General features: G+C 35.2%; 1 protein-coding gene across 3 annotated transcripts; it reads left to right on the top strand.

Annotated features, from left to right (window-relative positions):
* The first annotated feature begins 389 nt into the window (after window positions 1-389).
* dnajc5ga (DnaJ (Hsp40) homolog, subfamily C, member 5 gamma a) lies at window positions 390-11656 on the top strand. 3 transcript variants are annotated; one of them, XM_043219798.1, is made up of 7 exons: window positions 390-547; window positions 3264-3397; window positions 4014-4227; window positions 4938-5097; window positions 7507-7589; window positions 9009-9047; window positions 9592-11656. In XM_043219798.1, exons 2-5 carry the CDS (start codon window positions 3273-3275, stop codon window positions 7584-7586), a joined length of 579 nt encoding a protein of 192 aa, XP_043075733.1. In that variant the 5' UTR covers window positions 390-547; window positions 3264-3272; the 3' UTR covers window positions 7587-7589; window positions 9009-9047; window positions 9592-11656. The 3 variants fall into 3 exon arrangements, with proteins under 3 accessions (XP_043075733.1, XP_043075732.1, XP_043075731.1); XM_043219797.1 differs by lacking the exon at window positions 9009-9047; XM_043219796.1 differs by lacking the exons at window positions 7507-7589; window positions 9009-9047.
* Window positions 11657-12952: the final 1296 nt, after the last annotated feature.

The following is a 12952-nucleotide window of genomic DNA, read 5'->3' as shown; positions in this document are numbered from 1 at the left end:
AAATAAACTGCAATTACTAAACGTAGCGCTTCGGACTTTTATTTTGAAAACCTGAATTAAACTACATAATCAGGCTTTATATCTTTATATGATTTAACTCGGTATAATATTAAATCAGATGAAACTGCTCTTGCAGTTTCTGTGCAGTACCTTTAATGTGTATTTTTGCCTAGACTAATGTTAACCATTTATTGGTGATACAATCGGCCCGGAGTCATTTGCGAAGATCAATTCAAAGCATCGATCACGCCCAATGGCGTTCTACGGTCATAATCCATTCAAAGAGAATCGGTTCCGTAAAAGCTTCGTTTCTAACGAATCAATCGTTCTGCTACGCACTTTCTTTTACAGGAGTCGAATATGTTGGCGATTCAGTTCAAAGAGTCGACTCTAATAATCAAGCGCGTCCTCGGAGCTCTCTACGCTTTCAAGGGAGGACATGCGGCGATAGCAATGAGGAGCTGTACATAGGATATCTAAAGAACCATTCGGCCGAGTCCTCTATGATTCAGCCAGTTAATTATATCATATTACCACCCAGTTCAAGGTGAGTCTAAATCGACTGTGTTTAAATTTGCGCCTCAAATTCAACAGAAAGCTGTTATCGTAGCTAGGCTTGCTAATGCTAACTGCCTAGTCAGCCGTTTGCTTTATCGATAAAAGTAATTACAAATTCATAACGAGCTCATAAACCAGTCAACATAGTGTGAGGATTTCATAATGTGTGTTTAACGAATGTAAATCCGTTACAGGTTATATATTCAAAGTGGTTTTGTTGTGACTAGACGTGAATTGGCCAGTCAAGTCTCGTGCTTTCCTTTTAGACCCGTCCAGATTTACCAATAATCCCGAATAACGATGAATTAAATCCACGTTTACCTGTGTTGACTGAGCTATGGAGATTGTTTGTAGTTGCTCTAGTCCAGGTCAAACCAAACGGGTCATGGTTAAACTGTGAGATTGAAGGAAAATACAGGGTCTGAAGGGGATAGTAATCTGTACTGGATTAGGACTGGATTATAGTTTTGCAAGGACACACGCTCGTAACAGCCAGCAAGGAGTGTAAATATGATGACTCCGATAATACCTCGTATGCATGGCCACAATTGGATAAAAATAAATATTATCAATGGGAAAATGACGTCAAAAGACGCAACCCAGATGTGTTTGGATTCAGCGAATGGGAGTTAACTCGTTTTTCTTCCACTGTATGTATTTGTTGACAAGACATGGAAAGCACCGACGTAGAACTGTTGTGAAAGTCAACGAAGTTGTGCGAAGGATATGGCTAATAACTATACAGTTTTCCACGTCTTTTGAGCAGTATCATTGAGATATGTCATTGTCAATAAACTGTTTGTTTGTCGATCGAGGCTAGACAAGACCCATGCTTACCTGGTCTTTGGCAGGGGAGGTAATGATTTACTTCTAGTGCTGTTTGAGTTCCAACAATGGACCATTTGTCAGAAGCTCGCTCTAGAAAGAATCAAGTGTGAAGAAAATGTGCAAATGAAATTGAAATCAGTATTTATTACGATCCTTTTTGAAGATTTTTAATTCCACAAAGTAATGGTACAATAAAAACATGGAAAGTGTTTTGAATGCTTTAATTCCAAAGCATTTGTTCTTTATGATCGATAAACACCAATGCAGTGAATAAAATACGGTAATGTTATTAAATATGCTATTACAAATTAAAATAACTATTTTCTGTTTGACTGTATGTTAAAATGGAATTTATTTATGTGTTGGAAAAGCTTATTTTTTATTTAATCAGACTTTACTGTAGTTGTCACATGATCGTTCAGAAAAAAAATTTATATGCTGATATTGTCTTATTAAAATAAAATAAAATAAATGTCTTTACTCCCAAATAGTCCGCTTACTTCAAAGCCATCTGCCTTCAAACATCTGGCGGAATTATGAAGATTAAGTTATTATTTTAGCTTCCTTGACTTTTAGGAAGCTAATATAATTGTTCAGTTTCTAACAATTTTGTGCATTTATTTTGCCATGAAAACAGCTTAAGATTCATACGTGGAATTGAATAAATGTATACTACTACTACTACTACTACTACTACTAACAATTTTGTGCTGCCCAGTAAACTGAGTGTTGATGCAAGTTGCATGAGGTTTGAACTGGCGTATAAAGTTGCATCGGCTTCATCGTGCCAGACTGCTTCATTTTAGGAGCACTGAGCCAGTTGTCATCTGGAAGAAAGTGACCTGTGTGATTAGTGTGCTTTCTCATTAGACGTGACACAGCCGCTAGATTCATCTGAAATACACTGACTGTGGAGTTAAGCCTGGGATAAGCTTACAGCTTGATGAACAGAGGTTCATCTGAAACTCACACAGCTGCAGTTTGATACGGGTGATTGTTTGGCTTTCTAGTGTACTGCGTTCTTTAACGAAGATGCAGATTTGTCTTATGATTGTTTTAGCAGTCCGTGATACCGCTGGCCGTGTGATCATCTGTTAACTTTCTTTTCAGATGAATGAAACCAAGTTTCAAAAATCGCTTTGACTTGGGAGCTTGGAACAGGGAAAGATAAAATAGCGCAGCAGTGGGGGCTTATTCTCAATATTGAAAATGGTTGCGCTGCTTAGTATCTTTGTGGAAACTGTAAAAAGGATTCTTTAGAAATGTTTCCTAACGTTTTTAATGTCGTAGGTTAAGAAATGCATGCTAGTTTCGACTTGAAAATTATTAATGGCCCGATAGAGGTGATGTGGTTCAGCAGGTATGTCTCGCGAAGATCCACCCTTTAGTTTTTAAACCACTTAAAATAGGCTTTCGTGATCAGGGAAGGTGTCGTGTGTGTACAAGCGCCTAATAGCCTGTCAACATGAAGTTGTAATCTGTGAGATCAGCAAAACATAATCATCTTAAGCAAAGACATCGAGAATGGGGAAGCCGTTGCTTTGCCCACCGTCGCATCCTGCGATTATAAGAGGAAATATCTCATAAAAGGTTTCTCTGTAGTGTTTATCATGTCCTCACGGATAAGCATCTGGAAACTGCACCTGTTTTTTTCAACATTAACATAGGATTCACCTTCACCACACCTTGTTTTCACACAGCGTGTTGTTAAAATAGAGCTGAGGGCTTTCTGGCTCGCTTTGGCTGTGTACATTTTTCTGTATGTCAATAATGTGATGCTGAGTTCTTTGAAGAGCAGCTCCCATTGGACGTTTTTTTTTTTTTTTTTTGTTTAAATAAGCAAATGCATATTTCTGTCTCTCCTTCCTGTTCTCCAGCATTGAATCATGGCAGACGCCAAGCCACCCTCTGACAGGCCTCAGAGGAAAATGTCCACTACAGGGGACAGTTTATACAAGGTGCTGGGACTGGAGAAAGGGGCCACAGCAGAGGACATTAAAAAAGCCTACAGGTACACTAAACACGCTGACATTAGTTTCTTTACAAATAGTGAATATTTTAAACCTGTTCATTAAAATTCTAGACTACAACATTTATCTGTGCGGCTGTCTTACTGCCAATTATACCACAGTTTTTGTACTGTAATACCTGAATTTACTATTTATGTAGCATGTCAATATTATATGATAAAAATATATTTATTTTAATATTAAATTATTTAAAAATTACATATAACAGTTTAAATGGTTTTCTTTATTATTTAATAAACTATAAAAAATTATCATCGAAATTACATTTAGCAAAAATACATACATTATTTAATAATAGCAAATTATTACAAAACATGTTTTACGTTTAGCATTGTATTTATTATTTGTAAATCCAAGCAAAATATTTTTCTTTACTTTGAAGCAGTAAAAGCTTGTTTTGATTTCTCAAACATTCTGACTAATTTCATGTGTATATAATGAGATGATTATTCAAATTGGAATTTTGTATACCACAGTTCTGCAAAATTGAAAAATAAAAATTTCATTTTTATTTTTTTTATGTATTTTGTATAACCATGATATTCAAAATTTGATTAATCATTTAAATCAGGACTCACAAAATTGTTTGTTTTACAGAAAACTGGCTCTGAAATACCATCCAGATAAGAATCCAGACAACCCCGAAGCCGCTGAAAAATTCAAAGAAATCAACAATGCCAACTCAATCCTCACCGATGAGACCAAGCGCAAGATCTACGATGAATATGGTTCCATGGGGCTCTATGTGTCCGAGCAGTTTGGAGAAGAGAGTGTCAAATACTATTTCCTCATGTCGAAGTGGTGGTTCAAGGTGACAGCTCATTTCCCTATAAACATCTTCATGCATCAGTAAATAAAGGCTCTGTTACCGATTGTCTTTACTGTAAACAATGTGTGTTGACTTAAACTGACATTCTGAAGTTAAATTAATGTCGAAATAAGGAATTACATAATTTGGCTTGGTGTAAAGATCTTTTTCCTTTTTTTATGTTTATGAGAGTTATTATAAAGTAAAATATAAATAGTGTTTAGCGCTGTAGGTCCTTGATGGGTTTCTGTCACTTAAAGATGAGTGGCTAATGCAAATTGAGAAAAGTCCACAACGATTGTAGAAGGAAGTTGGTCTCACCCCAATCTGCTCTGATAATCTGAACAAAACATGCATTATTTAGCGACTTTCGTTCTCTTTGAGATGCTACGTTTTGAAGTTACTTTACAAATTATAGTGGCTTTTGATCCACGTGTTCATTTTCTCAAATAGGCTCAAAGCAGAAAGCAAAACAGCTGAGCCTGATTAAAATGCATCAGCATGATCTACAAAGATCTACAAAGCTAAAAATAAATGCTGATGTGCTTTGTTTTTGCAAGTCATTTCCCTCGAGTTTCAGCTTAGGGTCTTTCAAACAGCTCCTTGAACTTCCTAGCATGACAGATATTGTAGCCAGTTGTGGCATGTTGCAAACCCGTCGCTGTGGCATTAAACATGTGACGTGTCTGATCTGAGGTCTGTCTTTACTACAGGCTATGGTCATGTGCTGTGCCGTCTTCTCCTGTTGCTGCTGCTGTTGCTGCTGCTGTTTCTGCTGTGGAAAGTGCAAACCACCAGAGGAGGACGAGAACTACCAGTACGTGGACCCAGAAGACCTGGAGGCCCAGATCAAAGCAGAGCAGGATGGAGGAGGTGAGCCTTAAGTTGATTAGCAAGAGGTGTGTTTTGTTCTGACTCTGGTAACAATCTTCTTTTAGTTGACTGGTACCATATTGCTATGGTTTTCTGAAGTCACAAGTTGTTTAAAAGATTTGTAAATTCAGGGATTGCCAGTTTGAATCGCTATTATGAGTTCTTCACTGAATGAACTCATTGTAGCAGATTAATTGATCTTTATCTGAATTTTAGAGCTGCAAGTTGTTGCTTTCTAAAATTTGTCTTAGCCTACTATTTATGTACACCAGTAAAAGGCTTTTTGTTTTTCTCTCATGCTCACCAAGGCTACATGTATTGGATTATAAATACAGTAAAACATAATATTAACATTTGAAAGATTTAGTTATATTTCTAATTTTAAAACAACTTTTACTTATTTGAATACACTTTGCAATATAATAATATATTATATTGTAAAATGTATTATAATTTAATATATTTAATTTTCAAGTTTTCAGTAGTATTTGATCTTTCAGATGACATCATGTTATCATTTTAACATGATGTTTTTATGGTAGAATTACATAAATAATGAATTAATTATAAGTGTTCATAGTGTGCATTGTAATGCATTGTGTATATAATTATAATTTACATTACATTACAAGGCACGCTTAATTAATTTAGACTACTTTTATAATGCATTGTACATAAAGTGGCTAATATTTTATGCAATATTTGACATATAAACAGAAGGTATGATTAGAATTTAAATTAGCATTCCCCTGACATCAGCCCATGTGCGCAAACACAGTTGTTTTATTTATACCTGTAAAACTGTATTCAATTCCTTAATTTCAGGCAAAAAAAACCTTACAAATAATAGTTGTTTTAATATGCCATTTTGATGGGAAATAAAAACCATTTTTTAAAAAAAGACACATTTTACAAGAATACTAGCTCTGCTTAAAATCAGCGCTTCAGCCTCAGTTGAGGAGGTGTCTGATCTCTATTGTCTTGGTAGAGACACGTGATGTTGCTCAGGTGGCATGCACAGCAGGAACAAATTTAACAAATCAAGCAAAAACAATAAACATGCAGTTATTTATAACTCTGATTCTGTGTATATTTAGATGTCAGTGCTTTAGTTGGGTCGCCAACTAAAGCTATTATATTTGCTCATAATCTAGACATTACTTTAGGTTAGGGACGCATCATAAATAATAAATAAATTTGATATATATATATATATATGTATATATATATATATATATATATATATATATGTATGTATGTATGTATGTATGTATGTATATATATATATATATATATATATGTATGTATGTATGTATGTATATATATATATATATATATATATATATATATATATATATATATATATATATATATATATATATATATATATATATATATATATATGTATATATATGTGTGTGTATATGTATATTATTATATATTTATATATACATATATACATATTTTATATATATATATATATATATATATATATATATATATATATATATATATATATATATATATATATATGTGTGTATATGTAATAAAAAGTGTGATTAGTTCTGATGGAAAAAAAGTAGTTGTTTTTCTTACTCTTCATACCATCAAATATGTTCTTAATATTACTGAGGACATGTTTTGTCTAAAAAGAAGATAGATTGCCTCAGATTCGTATCAAATTGAATAGTCAGAATCACCCGTCATCTTCAAATGTTGCAGCACAGCATTTTATATTAATAGTGTGTGTCTGTATTTTGGTCTAATCTAGTTTTTGAGATGACTTGAAGGTGTATGCAGTTTATCTTCATGTTTAACACGAAAATGAATGAGGTGTCAAATAAGACAGGACTCATTCCACTTGTCTGTCCTTGGCCATTTCCCCGATAGACATTTTGAGCATTCAACTGATGTATGTATCAGTCATCTGGGACATTGGGTATTGAGCACCTCTTGTCTTCCTGATGCTAATATAGCTTTTCTATTATTTATGGAGGGCAAGCATATAGCGTTTGCTCAATTTTGCTGTGTCTAAATTTAGCACCGGCAAATGTACCAGTCAAGTTGAGTAGACAAGAAATTATGGCGTGTTACAGGTTTCACAAAACCTTTTGAATGTTTTTGTTTTTTTCAAAATCCTGTTATTGTTTAAGCTGCCAGTTTGTGTGTTTGGAAGTGTCATCTTTTATATTTATGAACATTATTACAAAATAAATCTTGTTTAAATGTTTATATATAAGGTTGACCTTAATGTGTGGTGTAAACTAGGTGGATATAAAGGATGTTTAAATGGTCAATATTAAAGGTATAAAGCAATTTTTTTGACCGTCCTAATGCAAGAATACATTACAATAAAATCTTTCATTTGACCTGTAATATAAGATAATGGTTTCCCCTTTCACTCGACAGGTGAAACAATAATTATTGTCCAGCCTATACCTAGTCCTGGTCAAGAAATCTGCAGTGAATCTATACCGGATACAAAATGACTTGTAAGGTTCTGAATGTTCATCAACAGCATGAGTCACTCCATTGTGATTGTCTACCTACACAACCCTGTGTTTGTCTGTGATTCACCTCATTGTCTTTCACTAACATTTGGATTACTGTGCAGCATTTGCTCTAACGAAGACTAGCTAGTCATTGGATGTGGTTTTCAGACTTCTATTAAGACCCAGCCTCTTGGCGACCTCACTAAGTCTTTTTAAACAGGGCTAGTGTCTTCACAGCTCATTAACTAGATGAAATGTTTTCTTTATTAAGGAACTTCACGCACTGAGAGACTATGCAATGAACTGAAACCCAAAGCCAGTGACCTGCATTACAGATCTTGAGATCTCAAGTTGTGTTTGCTTTTCTAGGCCCATGCATGAACCTAATGCTTTGCATGTGCGTGCTGTGGATGTCCTTGTTTTGCATGTTGTCAGGCCAAGCCTTTTTTTTCTGCAAAGTACTTTGAACCTCCTGTAGCGTTGGAGTTTGTTGACCAGGAGGTGGAAGGACACCATCTGATCCTGTAGGTTACGATTGAGCCAGATCACACAGTTGAGAAGCTAATAACGTCATCATTTGTAACACCGTAATAATAATAATAACCGAACAATCGTAATATTGTTATTTTATTATTTATTATTATCATTGAATATTTATTATTAAAACTTCAAAAAACAAATATGTAAATGTTAAAGAAATCGAGAAAGAATGCATCTATGTAAAGACGCTTATATTCTCACAAAATTTATATTTAAAAACAAATGCTGTTCTTTTGCACTTGGATAATAAAAAAATCGTCTTGAGGACCACCAGACCAGCATATTAAAAAAAATAAATGATAGTATATATTTGAAATAATAAAAAAAAAAGACAAACATTATTAATATTGTGTTATGAAATACTAGTTTTTGCCTTACAGTGCCGTTTTAATAAGATATTTATTTAGATTTAGAATTTAGTCCAAGAAAAGAACAATATGCCAAGCTACATGAAGTACATGCATAGTAACTTTTGTTTATTATTATATACAAAAACTAATAATACTAATTTGTATTAAAACCACTATGTTAGAGGAAGGCCAGTGAGTGTGAGGATGAGTCAGCAGGAAATGGGATTTCTGATGAGAAGGTTGTGTCAGCGTGAAGCAAAGCTGTCAAAGCAGCTGCATCTCATCAATAGAAATGCAATCTACACAGGCCGTCTCATACAGAGGCACCGCTGGCCTGTCACAAAGCCATCTGTTCAGCAAAGTCAACTTCATCTCACCTCACACCTCTATTTCACCATCCCACTACATTTTGTGTTTTTTTTTCTTTACCTCTGTTTCGTTGCGTTTTTAGTGTATAGATAGGATATAAACAATAGATGAAGAAATCCTCTATTTTCATTCTTTGCTGCACATGGATGCTGTCTGTTAGTGGGGCGGTGATTCAGAAGAGCTGCATCAGGGAAGGGAGGTACGTCTCTTAGAGCAGAGCTGTGACCAGCTTTGGCCAAATTCCAAGGAAACAACATCTGAAGTGCTTCACTATAGTTGAACAGCCTAGGAATAGTGTTCATATACCCTGCTTGGATACCCTGCATATCCCCCAGACCTTCAAAACCTACTGGCAGACAGTGCATCTCCAGTACAACTGCATGTTCTGTACCTTTGGCTGTCTAATCCTCAAAAGTGATAGCTTTATGTAAATGAAAGGCAAATTAGAGCCTGCTTTTATCTGCATGAATGCATGCCGCACTCAATTTACTGTAACTTTGTAGTACTGATTGACCGATATGTCAGCTGATATTTGGCCATTTTGAGATTATCTTCCACTTCAAATAAAAGTACTCTCCTGTTTGCGTGTGTGTGTGTGTAATATAATATGTTTTTTATATACCAATAATCTTGACAACTATTGCTTTGTAGTTTTGCTAATGCAATTCAAGTCATGATATTTAGATCCTAATTTAGTTTTTTATTATTTATCTTTCTGGCCTTTTTGTTTTTTTTTTGTGTAGGCTCAAATGTCCCTATTTTGATCCAGCCCAGTTCCACCGTCAACACCTCAGAGTCTACGCATTTCGCAGCCAGCCAGTCCACGTACAACACCCAGAAATGAGCCACCTGCCTGATCCTGGTCCCCAGTTATTACTGAGGGGGTCCTGCTGATGGACTCTAAGGCCCCTGATGTAGTGTGCTGACGGCAGGGCATCACGGCACCAGGACTAAACTGTGCCACTGCGCCATACCCTGACTCTGACCCACTGGAATCGAGTGGCAGTTTGCCAAAAGACAAGGAAGCCTCTGCCAATCTCATCTGTGTCTCCATTGGTGTGTATGTCTGTCTGTTAGTATATAACTACACGTTCATTTCAAAATAATATAGCTATGAGACTGGTGCCACTGGGCAGTGCTCCAGGTGGGAAGTGGGTCTTACTTTGGGGTGTCTTTTTTTTTTTTTTTTTTTTTTTGGGTTCTGGCTATTTATTAAATTTTTTTTTTTAACTTTTTTTATGTGTTAGAAGCATGGATGTGAGTGGAATGAACATGTGAGTGCATGCAAAGCAATAACAGCATGCCACTACTATACAGCATAGGAACGTGCAAGAACCTCTCCCACTTATCTTCATCCAAATGCTGAGCCACAACTTTTTTTTTTTTTTTTTTTTTTTTTTTTTTTTTTTTTGCTTCTTTAGATGGCAATGTTTTCCGTTCTCAAGTTTGCAGTCATCTGTTACATCTGCATTATATTGCATTTCGTTTTAAGATCAAAGCGGTCAATCGCACGCAAATGTCAAGACATGGCTGTGCAGCGACTTTTTTCTGACCAAAGCGAAGGCGGACTTCTCAAACGTCAGCTGATGCGCTTGTGTGCAATGGTCGCATATTTCCCTAAAATCAGAACACTTGAATATGCTGGTGAAAGTTTTTTCTATGCACTTTTTTTCCACTACCTTCATTGGAGGCTTCTAATGCAAATCTAATGGCTTGAGCCCTTAAAAGTACTTCACTACTGCAAAAGCGAGAATATCTGTAAATGTGAAGTTTTAATTTGTTCAAGGGGCTGTAACGGGATCGACCCTATTTTTGGTGAACGCTATGCCAAATCGAGCAAGCCTATGCTTTCTTTGTGCTCTTAGGACATATGATGACGAAACGCAAATATTTTTAATGATCTTATTTATTTTTAATATATCAGAATTGAGATTAATGTGTATGACTGAGTGAAACGATGTACTGTGTAAACTTGATTTCAAAATTTGGATCTGCAAGAGCCTCATGATTTTAGCAATAAGGAAATGCCCGTTGTGTTAAATGTGAAGGACTCAAAATAGTCTAGTCAGGTTACTGTTAGAAGCACTATATTAGAGTTAGTACATTAGATGCCAAATGTTTTCCTTGTAAATTGTTGTTCCAAATGCAATAGTATATACATGGATTGTACACCATTTTGTTTCTGTGCGCGAAAAGAAATGTATGTAATAATTTCAAGTAGTATATTCTCATCTGTCCGTTCTGGTTGTCATTTTGGGGGGCATTTTCTTATAGCAAAGAAGTTCTCTTTTATTCCGTAAAAACTGGATGGTACTTTCAGAGAATAAACTTGCCAAAAGAAAAATATAAAGCCAGACATTCATTACAAAGCATTGGGATATGATCCGCTTCCAAACCAGCTGTTACTTTATTTCTGATTTTTATTTTTATTTTTATTTTTTCCAGTGGTACATTTCCATGCTCACTGGGTCACTTAATTTAATTGCACAAGGCCCGTTTCTGCAATCAACAAAAAAAATGTTGGCACTTGTTTGGGGTGCAAACGATAACTATGATTTTAAAGCATTTCACCAGTGCACATATTAAGTTTTATGATGCTATGTGTAATAACCTGTTTGAGGGGCGGGGGGGGGGAGCCAAGTCTGGTCTGAATTTACCAACAGCCAAAAAGGATGCAAGAACCACAGAAGAACGCATTGCTACTTTCCTCCTGTTTTTATTCGACATGGTTCGTTATGCATCACATATTTCATTGTCTGTTTATATTATTGAATCAGAACTAATTAAATAAATGGGGATTTGTAAAAATTTGCATTTGAGTGATTATTACGTGCAATTGCATGAAGGTCACATGTTTTGAATTTACATGTGTCAACATTTTTTAGTACTATCGGTCTATGTTCGAGAAATGAATTTGTAGCTCAGGCCTGCTATCGTTAACATCACACTGCAGCTTCATGTGCTATAGTTGTACCCATAAGCTTGTAATCAGCTTACCGTACAACTCCATACGCTCATTAACAGCCCTGTCAGAATACTTAATAGGAAGTGTACAGTCAGATTTATTCATGCTGACGGTCATGTGGAAAGGTTTGATTTCAATGTCCGATGAAAACAGCTGCCGCCCAAGTTTAAAGCTTTGCTCAAATCATTTGCCAAATTTTCTGGATGTTGGGGGAAGGTCTGCTTGTTTAAACGACAAAATAAAAGAGCTTTTGTTAATACAGTCTTCAAGCAGCCACGTTATCAAAGGCTACGTTAATAATATGGCATGACCTGGAGTGCTTTTTGCTTTTCTATAAGCTACAATAACAATATTAAAGGGATAGTTCACCAAAAATTAAAGTATTCAAATGTGTAATTTCAAACCTTTATTTATTTATCTGTGGAACATGAAAGATAACATTTTGAAAAAATGCTCGTGACCTAAAAGTTATTGTATGGAACATAGATTTAATTAGAGAATTGAAGGTGGAGAGTGAACAATAATAATGATCATTACTCCCAACAGATTACATATTTGATGTCACGCATATAACATTTTTTATTAAGATTTGCATGATGCACCTAAATTTAATTTCATGAAAGCATTTGAGATTAATTTAGGACAGCAGTTAGGAACTTACGGCTCATGAACCTCACTCACCTGGCTGGAAACGTATCCAGATATCATCTTACTATAGAAAGATGAGGGTCTGTATTAAAAAGACCAAGCGTAAAGGCTAATTTGGATCGCACATGCCTTAATAACCAGTCACATAAAGGATGTAGGTTGTCAAACATACACACCTTAGCCAATCATACCAGTGGAAATTGAGTCTACAATCTGCCATGCCTATTCAAACAAAGCATTCCAAATAGAAGGGTCAAAACAGGATAGCTAAAAAATATAGCAAAAAATTTTTTTTAGCATTATAAGTGGACATTGGAACGATACAAAATAATAATAAGAAAAACAAAGGCAGTTCATGACCCCTGTAAAATGTTTTAGTGGGGCTCTTTTGGAAAAATGCATTAACAAAAGATGATTTTTAAAAAATCAAGAAAGGTTTCTGACCCTTCAGGTATCATTATTTTCATGTCATCCAGTGACAGAAGACTCGG

Source organism: Puntigrus tetrazona, chromosome 20 (genome assembly GCF_018831695.1).
Source record: "Puntigrus tetrazona isolate hp1 chromosome 20, ASM1883169v1, whole genome shotgun sequence".
Lineage (NCBI taxonomy): Eukaryota > Metazoa > Chordata > Actinopteri > Cypriniformes > Cyprinidae > Puntigrus > Puntigrus tetrazona.
The sequence above is the reverse complement of the archived record's forward strand: the minus strand, read 5'-3'. Positions and strand labels throughout refer to the sequence as shown.